The sequence below is a fragment of the Eschrichtius robustus genome, chromosome 1 (assembly GCF_028021215.1).
Source record: "Eschrichtius robustus isolate mEscRob2 chromosome 1, mEscRob2.pri, whole genome shotgun sequence".
NCBI classification, from domain to species: domain Eukaryota; kingdom Metazoa; phylum Chordata; class Mammalia; order Artiodactyla; family Eschrichtiidae; genus Eschrichtius; species Eschrichtius robustus.
The window spans coordinates 28,499,697-28,516,209 of NC_090824.1; the positions used below are offsets into that span (position 1 = coordinate 28,499,697).

Genomic DNA, 16,513 nt, shown 5'->3' on the forward strand with positions numbered 1-16,513 from the left:
ATCTTCTCTAAGGGTAAAAAAAGGATAATAATAGTAGCTATTCTCAGAGAGGTGTGACAAAGATTAAATAACAAATAATACACATAAAATATTTAGAATAGTAACCATTTAATACAGAGGTTAGTTATTTTATGTCTAACATTGTCCTCTCTTATACTTCACAATTTTCCTTACTGTGATCTCTCTCCTAACAGCATTAAATCTCCATTTGATCCATATCATATGATTTCAGATGTTCTTCTTTCTTCCTGTATTTTTTTTTTTAATTTTTATTTATTTATTTATTTATTTATGGCTGTGTTGGGTCTTCGTTTCTGTGCGAGGGCTTTCTCTAGTTGTGGCAAGTGGGGGCCACTCTTCATCGCGGTGCGCGGGCCTCTCACTGTCGCGGCCTCTCTTGTTGCAGAGCACAGGCTCCAGATGCGCAGGCTCAGTAATTGTGGCTCACGGGCCTAGCTGCTCTGCGGCATGTGGGATCTTCCCAGACCAGGGCTCGAACCTGTGTCCCCTGCATTGGCAGGCAGATTCTCAACCACTGCGCCACCAGGGAAGCCCTCTTCCTGTATTTTTTATACAATTTTTAAAAAATGGCCTCATATTGTCAAAGACTTCAAAATTAATGTCAATATATAAGTTTGTGGTAATGTCTACCATCCCAGTGGGATGGGGGGGTGGACCTTTCAATTGCCATTGGGCTCCCCAAAAATCTATAAATTAATAAATAAATCTTTTGAAAGATAATTAGGCAATATATATGAAAAACCTTAAAAGTTCACGTTCTAATTTAACCTATAAATTTCACTATAACTTCTAAGAAGTTATCCTAAAAACTAATTAAAAATATAGAAAAATACTTTGTTACTTAGATGTTCCTCAGTTTATAATAGTGAAAAATTAGAAAAAAGTCCAAATGTCCAACAACAAGGGACCGACTAGTAAATCATGATATATCTACCCAGTGAAATTCCATGCATCTAGTCAAAGGGTTTTATAGAAAAATACATAATGGCATTGAAAAATGTTCACAATATGTAAAGTCAAAAAATCAGGTTAACAAACAATTTGTACATCATAACCTCATTTTTGTAAAAATAGCATATATTGTAGATACTTTAAAATATACTTATACAGGGGCTTCCCTGGTGGCGCAGTGGTTGAGAATCTGCCTGCCAGTGCAGGGGACACGGGTTCGAGTCCTGGTCTGGGAGGATCCCACGTGCCGCGGAGCAACTAGGACCGTGAGCCACAATTACTGAGCCTGCGCGTCTGGAGCCTGTGCTCCACAACAAGAGAGGCCGCGACAATGAGAGGCCCGCGCACCGCGATGAGGAGTGGCCCCCACTTGCCACAACTAGAGAAAGCCCTCGCACAGAAACGAAGACCCAACACAGCCATAAATAAATTTAAAAAATTAAACTTAAAAAAAAAAAAGAGACCTGCTGCTACTAGATCTTGTTAAAAAAAAAAAAAAAAAATATATATATATATATATATATATATATATATACTTATACATAGCAGAGGTGGAAAAAGTAAAGACAATATACCAAAATATTAACAATGGTTATCTTTAAGTTATGTAGTTGTGAGGGGAGGGTTTTTCATTTTCTTTTATCAGCTAAATTTGCTGAAATGGGTATTATCACTTTGTCAAAAGAAGAAAGACTAAAAAAAATTATTTTAAAAATATTAATTGCAACCTACCAATGTATGCTCCTTTTGTTAATCACGTAATGGAAATAATTTTTTCTTTAAATTTATGCTTTGAATACCTTTTGATAAGCTAAACTTAATTGGCCTCTTTTAAATTTGTATAATGAATCCTATAGGCACAGTATAATTAATTTTCCTCCCTTTTTTAAAATTCATGGGCCCCACACCTGCCTTAATTCTTCCATATTTGGGATTCCACGGAACCATCTTATTTTTTCCCATTAGCCAGTATCTTTTGCCTTTGAATTTTAAGTTTTCCCGGCCCACCACCCCTCTTTGAAAGGGCTGCAATTTATTTCTCCACCAGGTGGCAACATTGTTCTTTAAAAAAAAAATCACACCAAGGCGCAATAGAATATGCACAACTAGTTCTTTTTTTTTTTTTTAACATCTTTATTGGAGTATAATTGCTTTACAATGTTGTGTTAGTTTCTGCTGTATCACAAAGTGAATCAGCTATATGTATACATATATTCCCATATCCTCATAACCCCTTCCTCTTGAGCCTCCCTCCCACCCTCCCTATCCCACCCCTCTAGGTGGTCACAAAGCACTGAGCTGATCTCCCTGTGCTATGCGGCTGCTTCCCACTAGCTATCTGTTTTACATTTGGTAGTGTATATATGTCAGTGTTACTCTCTCACTTCGTCCCAGCTTACCCTTCCCCCTCCCCGTGTCCTCAAGTCCATTCTCTGTGTCTGCATCTTTATCCCTGTCCTGCCCCTAGGTTCATCAGAACCTTTTTTTTTTTTTTTTAGATTCCTTATATATGTGTTAGCATACGGTATTTGCTTTTCTCTTTCTGACTTACTTCACTCTGCATGACAGACTCTAGGTCCATCCACCTCTCTACAAATAACTTAATTTCGTTTCTTTTTATGGCTGAGTAATATTCCATTGTATATATGTGCCACATCTTCTTTATCCATTCATCTGTTGATGGATACTTAGGTTGCTTCCATGTCCTGGCTATTGTAAATAGTGCTGCAATGAACATTGTGGTACATGACTCTTTTTGAATTATGATTTTCTCAGGGTATATGCCCAGTAGTGGGATAGCTGGGTCGTATGGTAGTCTATTTTTAGTTTTTTAAGGAAACTCCATACTGTTCTCCCTAGTGGCTGTATCAATTTACATTCCCGCCAACAGTGCAAGAGGGTTCCCTTTTCTCCACACCCTCTCTAGCATTTATTGCTTGTAGACTTTTTGATGATGGCCATTCTGACTGGTGTGAGGTGATACCTCACTGTAGGTTTTTTGGGGGGTTTTTTGGGGGTTTTTTTGTTTTGTTTTGTTCTTTTGTTTTTTTTTTATGGCTGTGTTGGGTCTTCATTTCTGTGCGAGGGCTTTCTCTAGTTGTGGCAAGCGGGAGCCACTCTTCATTGCAGTGCACAGGCCTCTCACTATCGCAGCCTCTCTTGTTACGGAGCACAGGCTCCAGACGCACAGGCTCAGTAATTGTGGCTCACGGGCCCAGTTGCTCCGCGGCATGTGGGATCTTCCCAGACCAGGGCTCGAACCCGCGTCCCCTGCAATGGCAGGCAGACTCTCAACCACTGCACCACCAGGGAAGCCCCCTCACTGTAGTTTTGATTTGCATTTCTCTAATGATTAGTGATGTTGAGCAACGTTTCATGTGTTTGTTGGCAATCTGTATATCTTCCTTGGAGAAATGTCTATTCAGGTATTCTGCCCATTTTTGGATTGGGTTGTTTGTTTTTTTGATATTGAGCTGCATGAGCTGCTTGTATATTTTGGAGATTAATCCTTTGTCAGCTGCTTCATTGGCAAATATTTTCTCCCATTCTGAGGGTTGTCTTTTCGTCTTGTTTATGGTTTCCTTTGCTGTGCAAAAGCTTTTAAGTTTCATTAGGTCCCATTTGTTTATTTTTGTTTTTATTTTCATTACTCTAGGAGGTGGGTCAAAAAGGATCTTGCTGTGATCTTGCTTGCAGAACACATAGAGTGTTCTGCCTATGTTTTCCTCTAAGAGTTTTATAGTGTCTGGCCTTACATTTAGGTCTTTAATCCATTTTGAGTTTATTTTTGTGTATGGTGTTAGGAAGTGTTCTAATTTCATTCTTTTACATGTAGCTGTCCAGTTTTCCCAGCACCACTTATTGAAGAGGCTGTCTTTTATCCATTGTATATTCTTGCCTCCTTTATCAAAGATAAGGTGACCATGTGTGTGTGGGTTATCTCTGGGTTTTCCACCCTGTTCCATTGATATATATTTCTGTTTTTGTATCAGTACTATACTGTCTTGATTACTGTAGCTTTGTAGTATAGTCTGAAGTCAGGGAGCCTGATTCCTCCAGCTCCGTTTTTCTTTCTCAAGATTGCTTTGGCTATTTGGGGTCTTTTCTGTTTCCATACAAATTGTGAAATTTTTTATTCTAGTTCTGTGAAAAAGGCCATTGGTAGTTTGATAGGTATTGCATTGAATCTGTAGATTGCTTTGGGTAGTAGAGTCATTTTCACAATGTTGATTCTTCTAATCCAAGAACATGGTATATCTCTCCATCTGTTGGTATCATCTTTAATTTCTTTCATCAGTGTCTTATAGTTTTCTGCATACAGGTCTTTTGTCTACTTGGGTAGGCTTATCCCTAGGTATTTTATTATTTTTGTTGCAATGGTAAATGGGAGTGTTTCCTTAACAACTAGTTCCTAATTCACTTTGATTCAGAATGTATACCTACACCTAGGATGGCTATTTTAAAGTTCCTGAAAAGTTAATGAACTTAACTTGATTCATTCTGCAGCATTTTCATATAGAACAAAACTAGATATTCTTTCTAGAAACTTTTCAGCTTTATTGAGGAATTGTAGACAAATAAAATGTATGATAGTTCAAGTGTACATCATGATGATTTGATATACATATACATTGTGAAAGGATTCTTCCCATTTAGTTAGTGGAAAACTTGATATTCCTTCAATTACATTTTTAATAAAAGACCCACTCAGCATTTAACATAGATTTATTGAGCATTACTGTGTATCTTGTCCTTCAATGAATACAAAGCACAGTACTGTTCATGCCTCAAAAAATTTACAATCTAGCAGGGGAGATAAGACAAATAATAAATATAATATCAAGATAGAATGGGCTAAGTGGTATAAAAGAAATACAAAATGCTATGGAAACATACGAAAAAATTACTTTTTTGCTAATCATCTTTTAAAATTTTTTTCTCTTTTTTCTAGCTTAATTGAAATATAATTGATCTATAACATTGTGTAAATTTAAGGTGTACAATCTGTTAATTTGATACACTATACTGCAAAATGATTACTACCATAGTGTTAGCTAACACCTCCATCATGTCACAAAAAACTACCATTTCTTTTTCTGTAGCAAGAACATTTAAGATCTACTCTCTTAGCAACTTTCAAGTATGTCATACAGTATTATTAGTTATAATCACCATGCTGTACATTAGATTCCTAAGAAATTGTCAGTCTTATAACTGGCAGTTTGTACCCTTTGACCAACATCTCCCCATTCCTCCTCCCCCCAGCCCATGTAACTACTCTGAGTTCAGCGTGGGATTTTTTGGCCGCATCACACTGCTTGTGGGATCCACAGACCAGGGATTGAAGCTGCGCCACCGCAGTGAAAGTAACAAGTCCTAACCAAGGACCACCAGGGAATTCCCAAAGTTCAGCTTTTTAAATTATTTATCTATGTATTTATTTTAATAAATTTATTTATTTTATTTTATTTATTTTTGGTTGTGTTGGGTCTTCGTTGCTTTGCTGTGCACAGACTTTCTCTAGTTGTGGCGAACGGGGGCTACTCATTGTTGTGGTGTGCAGGCTTCTCATTGTGCTGGCTTCTCTTGTTGCAAAGCACAGGCTCTAGGCGTGCAGACTTCAGTAGTTGTGGCATGAGGGCTCAGCAGTTGTGGCTCGTGGGCTCTAGAGTGCAGGCTCAGTAGTTGTGGCACACGGGCTTAGTTGCTCTGCGGCACGTGGGATCTTCCTGGACCAGGGCTTGAACCCGCATCCCCTGCATTGGTAGGCGGATTCTTAACCACTGTGCCACCAGGGAAGTCCCTCAGCTTTTTTTAGATTCCACATATAAGTTTTATCGCACAGTATTTGTCTTTCTCTGTCTGACTTATTTCACTTAGCATAACGCCCTCAAGTTTTGTCCAAATTGTCACAAATGGCAAGAAGAAAATTATTACTTTTAAACAGCACACTGAGGAAGTCCTCATGGAGAATACGCATTTGATCTGAGCCTCTGAAGAATAGGTAAAATTTTAATGGACAGAGCTCTATCAGGAGTATATTCCAGATAGAAGAAACAGCGTAAACAAAGAAAGGCAGAAAAGACTTCAGGGAATATCCGGGTTGGGTGGATTAAAGGTGGTGTGTATGGGAAAGTGTAGGAAAAGGAAATAATATGTTCTAAAGTAGGTGTAGGGTCTTGATTTTCACGCTAAGGTGTCTGGACAATATTCTGTTTACAATAGAGAAGATTGTTTATAATCTTCTTCACTAAAGAAGATTCTTTTTTCCCCCCTTGTTGGTTAGCAGTGTGTACATGTCAATCCCAAACTCCCTAACTATCCCTTCCCCCCACCCATCCCCCCCGGTAACCATAAGTTCGTTCTCTAAGTCTGTGAGTCTAATACTAAAGAAGATTCTTGAGGGAAGTGACCAGAACATCATCAGAACTGTGATATTTTAAGATTATTCCTGCAGTAGTGTGTACTTTGTACTGCGGTGGTGTAGTGAATTTCAAATACGTCCACATTTGGAATTTCCTGGCGGTCCAGTGGTTAGGACTCAGAGGTCTCATTGCCTAGGGCCCAGGTTCAAACCCTGGTCGGGGAACTAAGATCCCACAAGCCCCAGGGACCCGCCAAAAAAAATGTTGAACTCAGAGTGGTGGTTACCTGGGCTGGGGGGAGGGGGAAATGGGGAGATGTTGGTCAAAGGGTACAAACTACCGGTTATAAGATTGACAAGTTCTTAGGAGTCTAATGTGCAGTAATAATAGTAGCAGGATCAGCAACAGCAGGTAATCTTTATCATACAGTGCTAAGCATTTACAGTAAAACAGATTACAGGTATTCCCCACTTTTTTGAAAGTTCGCTTTACACCACTCTGCTTTTACAAAAAATCTACATTAGTACCTGTTTTCGCTAACCAAAAGTAATCCAGAGAGGATTTTCACTTTTATGAAAAAAAGGCGAAAAGCAAAAAAATAGTGTTCAGCAGCGAGCGGTGTTACTGAGGCAAAGCGCACCCTTAGCAACGAGGGGAGTGGCACCGCCAAACTCCTTCCCTGGGAACTATACTCAGCGTCAAGCTGCCATAGCTTTGAACTATGTCTGTGAGCATCTGTGTTTTATCTTGATTTTGCGCTTCTGTTAGGAAGGTGTGTCCTATGGTAATTGCTTCTTCAGCTTAGGAAAGGTTTCACAGGAACTACTTTCAGATAGCGAGGGGAACCTGTATTTCATTTAGTCTTCACGATTACCCTTTGAAATTGGTACTATTGTTCTCATCTCCATATTACAGATGAGGAAACTTAACAAGATACCCAAGTAGTAAAGACAGTATTTACACTCTAGCAGTATGACTTCAAAGCACCAACTTTTAGCCCCTATAGCACATGGTGTATGGCTATCTTAGGTGGCAATACTACTTCTGTTACTATTACTAATAATAGCAGCAGTTGCGTGTTAGAGCTGGCTCATACCAGGAATTTTGCTAGCACATTGTAAAAGCATTGGTAGCTTGAAATTGGCCACAACATAAGTATTTACACCAAAGAAATCAGCAAATGCTACAAATGAGGACTTTTTTTGCAGAGAGCTACACACCAGTGTTAATTCTCACTATGTAACATACACATTTTAAGCACTTTACATATATGAACTCATTTAAGACTTATAACAACCCTATAAGCCAGCAACTCTTATCACCCCCATTTTACAGATGAGGAAACCTAGGTATAGAGAGGGTAAGTAATTTGCCCAAAACCACAAAGCTGATTTCAGCTACTTGTGCCCAGCCCTCATCTGTGCCATTTATTGCATTGTCATTAATGCAATAGAACTATATTCTGAACTGAGGGAATGGAAAGAGCTGCAAGGTCAGAGAAACTTTCTGAAAGTACTCAGTTTTCCTCACCACATCCACCCCTACCCAGAGTGTCTTAAATTTTTCTAAAATTATCATTCGTCAGTCTAAACATATTTTCCTTTAGGACTTTGCTACTTTGCCCCTAATGTTTTTCTGGATCTGTAGTTCCAAAGATTTAACTGCTGATAAATGTGAGCGGGTGTGTTGGCTAAGATCTGGTGAATTCACAAAGAAATCAAAGCTTAGAAAAAGAAAAGTCTAACCATCAAGACTTTTTGCGTCCAGTCCTACACTGATATGTCTTCCCTGTTTCTCTCAAATAATCTCTAAAATGTCAAAGGGAGTCCTTTACTATCTCACAGGAGTAAATTTCTATGAAGGCCTTTGCAGACATAAATAGTTAATTCTAATCACCTTTAAAAAAAAAAAAGGAAGAAAGAAAGAAACTTACATCATCTAATTCTTTCTCTACTTGGATTTTTCTCTTCTGGAATTGTTTTATTGTTTTGAGCTCTGTCTGAATCATGCCAATTTCTCTGGCTTTTTGATGGAACTGTCCCTCCAGCTCACTTATTTGTACAGTATATTTTTGTTCCTGTAGGCAAAAAAAAAAGGTAAATGAGTTAGGAAAAAGAACAGAGGTCACACAGAGTCCTGTTCCATATGAAGCCTTAAGCCATTTGTCTATCTTGAAGAAATTGTTCCCTTTTTATTTTTGCTTTTGCATAAAGTTTTAATTTTTATTAAAAGAGACCAAGTGCCTTGAATAAGGAAAAAATTCTAAAATGAGCTGATCTTGTATAGAAAATGTAGATATTTATTTAAAAGAGGTATGAGGGACTTCCCTGTTGGCGCAGTGGTTAAGAATCTGCCTGCCAGTGCAGGGGACACAGGTTCGAGCCCTGGTCCGGGAAGATCCCACATGCCACGGAGCAACTAAGCCCGTGTGCCACAACTACTGAGCCTGCACTTTAGAGCGCGGGAGAGCCACAACTACTGAGCCCACGTGCCACAGCTACTGAAGCCCATGTACCTAGAACCCATGCTCCACAACAAGAGAAACCACCGCAATGAGAAGCCCACGCACTGCAATGAAGAGTAGCCCCCGCTCGCCGCAACTAGAGAAAGCCTGTGTGCAGCAACAAAGATCCAACACAGCCAAAAATAAAAAATAAATAAATAAATTTATAAAAAAAAATAAAAGAGTTATGAGAAGACTGAACAAATCTTTAACCTGTAAGAAAAATAAATAACATCCCTGATCCTAAATTAAAATTAGTAAGCTAAGAGACAAAGGGAGGGCCAATATCTCTTATAAATAAAGAAGGAAGAAGGTGGGAGAAGGAGGAAGGAAAGGGGGAGACAGAGGAGGAGAAAAAAAAGAGAGAGGAGGAGAAAGGGAAGAGAAGGAGAGGGTAAGGAGAAAAAAAAAAAGAGGGAAATAGCGGAGAAAAAGGCCCAATAACACAATTAAAACATGAACAAGGGCTATCAAAAGAAATACAAATGACTCTCAACCACATGAAAAAATGCTCAACCTAGCTCATAATAAGAGAAATGCAGGAAGGAGGAGGGAAGTGGGACTTCAACATGGCGGCTGTGGCCCTGGCGGTGGCTACAGTGACGGCCTGGCCTGGGGAGGGCAGATTTGGAGGTGGTGGTGTTCGCTCTCCCTAGGCGCCATCAGGAGCTCAGCGGGGACCGAGCCTGGGAGGCCAGTCGGCGGCAGCACCTTTCGGCTTCTGGAACAGCAGCGGCAGCGTTCAGGTTCTAAATGGCTTCTAAGAAGTTGGGTGCAGATTTTCATGGGACTTTCAGTTACCTTGATGATGTCCCATTAAGATAGGAGACAAATTCAAAACACCAGCTAAAGTTGGTCTACCTATTGGCTTCTCCTTGCCTGACTGTTTGCCGGTTGTCAGAGAGGTACAGAATGGCTTCTCTTTGAAAAAGAAAACCATTGAGTGGGCTGAAGATATTAAGAAAATCCAAGAAGCCCAATGGGAAGCAGAGCGCAAGGCTGAGGGAGCAGAAGCTAAAGTGAATTCTAAGAGTGGCCCAGAGGGTGACAGCAAAATGAGCTTCTCCAAGACTCACAGTACAGCCACAATGCCACCTCCTATCAACCCCATCCTTGCCAGCTTACAGCATAACATCACCCCGACTCGGGTCAGCAGCAGTGTCACAAGACAGAAAGTTCTCACCCCACCCCACACAAAGGCAGATTTCAATCCTGCTGACTTTGAGTGTGAAGAAGACCCGTTTGATAATCTGGAGTTAAAAACTATTGATGAGAAGGAAGAGCTGAGAAACATTCGGGTAGGAACCAGTGGACCCATTATGGCCCAGTTATTGGACAGTAACTTGCCTAGAGGTGGCTCTGGGTCTGTGTTACAGGATGAGGAGGTCCTGGCATCCCTAGAGCAGGCAACCCTAGATTTCAAGCCTCTTAACAAACCCAATGGCTTTATAACCTTACCACAGTTGGGCAACTGTGAAAAGATGTCACTGTTTTCCAAAGTGTCCCTCCCCCCCATCCCTGCAGTAAGCAATATCAAGTCCCTGTCCTTCCCCAAACTTGACTCTGATGACAGCAGTCAGAAGACAGCCAAGATGGCAAGCACTTTCCACAGCACATCCTGCCTCTGCAGTGGCACATTCCAGAATTCCCTAAAGCCTTCCACCCAAAGCAGTGCCAGTGAGCCCAATGGGCATCATACTCTTGGGCTTTCAGCTTTGAACTTGGACAGTGGCACAGAGGTGCCAACCCTGACCCATTCCCAGATGCCTTCCCTCTCTGTCTTGTCTGTGTGCACAGAAGAATCATCACCTCCAAATACCTGTCCCAAGGTCACACCTCCTAATTCCTCAATGTCACAAGTGCCCAACACTCCCAGCTGTTCCCAGGCTTATTCTGAACTGCAGACGCTGTCCCCCAGTGAGCGGCAATGTGTGGAGACGGTGATCAACATGGGCTACTCATATAAGTGTGTCTTGAAAGCCATGAAGAAGAAAGGAGAGAATATTGAGCAGATTCTCGACTATCTCTTTGCACATGGACAGCTCTGTGAGAAGGGCTTTGACCCTCTTTTAGTGGAAGAGGCTCTGGAAATGCAGCAGTGTTCAGAGGAAAAGATGATGGAGTTTCTTCAGTTAATGAGCAAATTTAAGGAAATGGGCTTTGAACTGAAAGATATTAAGGAAGTTCTGCTATTACACAACAATGACCAGGACACTGCTTTGGAAGACCTCATGGCTCGGGCGGGAGCCAGCTGAGACCAGGCCCTGCCTAGGCCCTGCCACGGAGCCCCCGCTGCCAAAGGCCCTGAGGAGACCACCTGTGGGGAAGAAGGGGCACACTTCCGGATTTTCTTTTGGGGGTGGAATGTCAGGTGTAGAGACTGTGCTTGCCAAGTCTCTATGAGCCTAGGTCCTGAGCTGGGGAGAAAGTGGGGAAGATTTGGGCATGCAAATGCCCCCAGAACTGTCCTGGCTCCTTCCATAGTAAAAGTATTTGTATTCTGAGAAGTGTCCTTCCCACCTTGGCCATCCAGAGAGACTTCTCTGGTCTTTCTGGGGTCTGTATGGCCTCAGCCAAAACCTGGCCCAGCTGCCAAAAGGAATTGGGGAGAAGGAGGTGGGAGGGCCAGACTCAGTGCCGCTTTGGGGCTAGATGTTTCCCTTCTCTGCAAGGGTGGACTGACCTCTAATCCAAGTTGAGTGCAATTGAAAGGTTCTTCCAGGGTTTTGTTTTTTTCCCCTTTTAACGACGTCACTTAGTGTTACACTGGTTCTGCAATGTCTCTGAGGTGCAAAGAATGCCCTTTTCCCCTTGGGGCCCTGAGTTTGCCTTTTCTGCCAGGCAGTTACCATACTTCCCTGCCCCAGACTGTTTCTTTTGGCCTGGTTTGGACCACAGTCTTCTGCTACCCCAGATTTTAGAGCCCCCTGCTCTAGAAAACAGTTGTCAGTTTAAGAAATCATTGGCCCCTTCCCAGCACATCAAGTGGGGAAGAAAGAGGCTGTGATTTAGTCACCCAGCACTATCTCCCCCTCAATTCTCCCTGGAGAACAGCCTCTCCCTCCAGCCCCTTGCTCTAGGATGACACAATGAATAACACCTAGTCATAGAAATCAGTCTCTTTGGTTTGTTTTGTATTATGTTGTACATCATTAAAGATCTAAATACAAAGGATATACAGTCTTCATGAAGCTAAAGTAATTTGCTAACTATTTTGATTCTTCAGAGAGAACTACTAATAAAAATCTAAAATGTACAAAAAAAAAAAATGCAAATTGAAGTACACTGAAATATCATTTCTTACCTATGTTGACAAAAATCCATTTTGACAATATACTCTGGTATATTGTGGAGACATGGATAGAAGTTAGATTTCTCAGAATATACCATGTTTGATAGATTTTACTTTGGAACCATATAAATATTTTACATAATTCTAATTATATAATTACATAATTGTACATTAAATTAAACTTTTTAAAGCAACTCCTAAAAATTAAAAGCAAAATGTGTTGTTGAGTTGGTGGCATACCCTCACAGGAAGGAATTATTTCAAATCATTTTTAAACCTTGTTAATTTGATTGTAGATCCCTATCAGTATATATCCTAAGGGGAAAAGTGCCCCCCCCAAATCTTAAACTGTATCCACTAATTTATGTTGGTAGTAGTATTAATATTAGTATTCTGTGCCTATTGATGTATTAAGGTTTGAAGAAAATACACAATTATACTAGTATCATTAAGAACCAGGGTTTTTGGTGAGGAAGAAAGGAGACACAGATAAAGTTAAGTAAAAACCCTGTACTCCTGCATCTGAATTTAAAGTATTAGTATGGGCTCATGATATATTTTAATCTTCAAAAACTATATATTTCCTAGCTCTGTCCACTGAAAAGCCCTAGAGCTCAAGATCAGTAAACACCACTACTACCAGACGGTTTTCTACAATAACAAAATTTTATGTTATTTTTGAGCTTCTGTACAATCAAGTGTGTGGGCTTTAAGGTCACTGAGCTGCTCAGAGGATCTACTCACTTGTTATCCTTGTGTCTTAAATATCTAAACTTGCCAGAAACCTGACCACCAGTAAGTGACCATCAATGTACATACCAATTTTTCCTTCTCTTCTTGGGCTTTTTCCTTAGTTTCATTCAATTGCTGTTTCAGTTTTTCAATCTGTAGAAAATGGAAATACAGAGGAAGGTAGAGAAATTACTCTGCATCCTAACTTAATTAAGTAGCCTAGTTTTCACATATTAAAACCAGTAGGGTTGGAGATGTGGAGTAAGTTGGGAAGACAAGAATAGAGGACATAATCCACACTGTTAACTTGCTATTGCAGCTTCCAAAACTTGGCTATCATCACAATTGCCTGGGTAACATGTGTGTGTTTGTGTGTGGTAAAAAACACAACATTAAATTTACCATCTTAACCATTTTTAAGTATATATTCACATTGTTGTGCAGCAGATCTCTGGAAATTTTTCATCTTGCAAAACAGAAACTCTATGTTCATGAGACACTAATTCCTTCTCTTCCCTCCCCCTAGCCTTTCTGCATTGTTTCTATGATTTTGACTACTTCAGATATGTCCACTGAAGAAAAACCACACAACCTGAAAGTTGTGAATTAAGTTTTATTCTAGGATTATACTGAGGGCTATAGCCTGGGATACAGCCTCTCAGAGAGCTCTGAGGAACTGCTCAGAAGAGTTAAGAGAGGAGCCAGGATATATAGGAGTTTCTTGCTGGAAAAAAACATGTAGTCAGACATCAAAAGATTACTACTAATCACAAGGAATGGTCATTTCAAGTTAATGATTTTAGTGCTTTTCTATGTAAGGGAAGATGTAACATCTGGGCTTGTAATTATTCCTTAGATATGCATCTTAACTATCTAGGGTCAGTATCCAAAGCACAGAAGGCTTCCTGTTTTTCTCCATCCTGAATTCCCCTCAGGACACACCGTGGGGGGAGGCAGGTGGTGGGTAGGGTTAGGGGCTGCAATGGCTGATGGCTTGATCCTTATAGAACCGGAATAGTGGGCAACGTTCATTGTTTACTGGAATGTCGGGCAACATTCCCTGTCCACATACACTTCACATGAGTGGACTCATACAGTATTTGTCCTTTTGTAACTGGATTATTTCACTTAGCATAATGGCCTTGAGGTTCGTCTATGTTGTAGCATATGACAAGATTTCCTTCTTTTTTTTAAAGCTGCATAATATTCCATTGTATGTGTATACCACATTTTCTTTATTCACTCATCCATCAACAGACATTTGGGTTGTTTCCACATCTTGACTATATGAATGTGAATAATGTTTATGTGAATAATGTTTATATGAATAATGTTTCAAAAACATGGGTGTGCAATTGTCTCTTCAAGATCCTGCTTTAAATTCTCTTGGAAATGTACCCCAAAGTGAGATTGTTGGATCATATGATAATTCTATTTTTAATTTTTTGAGGAACCTCTGTACTGTCTTCCATGATGGCTACACCATTTCACACTCCCACCAACGGTGCACAAGGATTCCAATTTATCTACATCCTCAGCAACACTTGCTATTTTCTGTTTTTGTTTTCTGTTTTTGTTTTTTGGCCCTGAGGCACGTGGGATCTTAGCTCCCCGACGAGGGACTGAACCCGCACCCCCTGCATTGGAAGGTGAAGTCTTAACCACTGGATCGCCAGGGAAGTCCCTTGTTTTTCTGATAGTAGCCATCTTAATGGGTGTGAAGTGATGACTTGGAGTTTTGATTTGCACTTCTCTTAAATGAGGAATTTTTTAAAGAAAAGTTTCAAGAACAGTACAAAGAATTCTCATATACTCTCCACCCAATTTTGCCACATTTGCTTTCCCTCTGTGATAGGTCTATCTAAATATATGTATATATGATACAGATGTTTGAAACTTTTTTCTGGAGCATGTGAAAAAAAGTCTAGGACATCATACCCCTGTACCCCGAAATATTTCAGTATGTATTTCCTAAGAAAAAGGACAATCTCTTAGAAGCACAGTACAATGATCAAAAGTTTGAAACTTTTTTCTGGAGCATGTGAAAAAAAGTCTAGGACATCATACCCCTGTACCCCGAAATATTTCAGTATGTATTTCCTAAGAAAAAGGACAATCTCTTAGAAGCACAGTACAATGATCAAAATTGGGAAATTTAACATTGATAAAATACTATTATTTAATCTATAGTCCATGTTCAAATTTTGCCATCAATTGTCCTAATGGTGTCCTTTTATTGTAACTTTCCTTTTCCTGGTCCAGGATGTAATCCCTGATTATGATTACACTTAGTTGTCATATATCCTGGTCTCTTTAATCTGGGACAGTTTCTCAGTCTTTGTCTTTTATGATATCAAAGTTTTTGAAAAATACTGGCCAGGGTTGGAGTTGTCTGATGTTTCTTCATGAGAAGATTCAGGTTATGCCTGTTTGGCAGGCATACACTGCCTAAGTGATGATGTATCCTTGTCACTGCATCACATCATGAGGTGACTGACGTTAACTGTAATCAGCTGGTTAAGATTGTGTCTGCCAGGTTTCTCCACTTAAAAGTTATTATTTTTCCTTTTCTAATTATTAAGTATTTTGGGGGAAGATATTTTGAGACTATGCAAATATCCTTCTGCTCATCAAAATTTCACCCACTAGTTTTAGCATCCACTGTTGTTCTTGACTGAATCAATTATTACTCTGAAGCCAAATGGTGACTTTTCTAATTCCATCATTCCATGGAAATTTAATAATTCACTGCATTCCACTATAAGGAAAAACTTTGTATTCTCCCTTATTTACTTATTTAAATATATTTATTTATTTTTGGCCGTGTTGGGTCTTCATTGCTGCGAGCAGGCTTTCTCTAGTTGTGGTGAGCAGGGGCTACTCTTCATTGCAGTGCACAGGCTTCTCATTGCGGTGGCTTCTCTTGTTGCAGAGCACAGGCTCTAGGTGTGCGGGCTTCAGTAGTTGTGGCACGTGGGCTCAGTAGTTGTGACTCACAGGCTCTAGAGCGCAGGCTCAGTAGTTGTGGCACATGGGATTAGTTGCTCCATGGCATGTGGGGTCTTCCCAGACCAGGGCTCGAACCTGTGTCCCCGGCATTGGCAGGAAGATTCCTAACCACTGCGCCACCAGGGAAGTCCCTCTCCCTTATTTATTTATTTATTTTTAAATATTTATTTATTTATTTATGTATGTATGGCTGTGTTGGGTCTTCGTTTCTGTGTGAGGGCTTTCTCTAGTTGCAGCAAGTGGGGGCCACTCTTCATCGCGGTGTGTGGGCCTCTCACTATCACGGCCTCTCTTGTTGCGCGGCACAGGCTCCAGATGCGCGGGCTCAGTAGTTGTGGCTCACGGGCCCATCCGCTCTGCGGCATGTGGGATCTTCCCAGACCAGGGCTCGAACCCGTGTCCCCTGCATTGGCAGGTGGATTCTCAACCACTGCACCACCAGGGAAGCCCTCCCTTATTTATTAATGTATGTGTTTATCTATTAGTTGTACGCACTCACGGACTCATTTTATTCAGTTATAATTTATTACTGTCATTATTTATTTTGAATGTCCCAGATTTGGTCAATGGGAGCCCCTTCAAGCTACCCGCCATGTCCTTTAATTATTTTTTACTGACTCCTGTCACAAGATATTCCAA

The 16,513-nt window shown here is 40.4% G+C and overlaps 1 protein-coding gene and 1 pseudogene across 1 annotated transcript in view; one reads left to right on the top strand and one right to left on the bottom strand.

The window, feature by feature from the left end:
- BBOF1 (basal body orientation factor 1) overlaps positions 1 to 16,513 on the bottom strand; it is a 34,489-nt gene that overhangs the window by 12,907 nt on the left and 5,069 nt on the right. The window contains exons 3-4 of the mRNA XM_068562367.1: positions 12,953 to 13,018; positions 8,272 to 8,415 (exon numbers count right to left, since the gene is read on the bottom strand). Of these exons, the coding sequence (XP_068418468.1) occupies positions 8,272 to 8,415; positions 12,953 to 13,018 (210 nt within the window). The remainder of the gene's footprint in view (positions 1 to 8,271; positions 8,416 to 12,952; positions 13,019 to 16,513) is intronic.
- LOC137776084 (ubiquitin-associated protein 1 pseudogene) lies at positions 9,513 to 11,107 on the top strand (annotated as a pseudogene).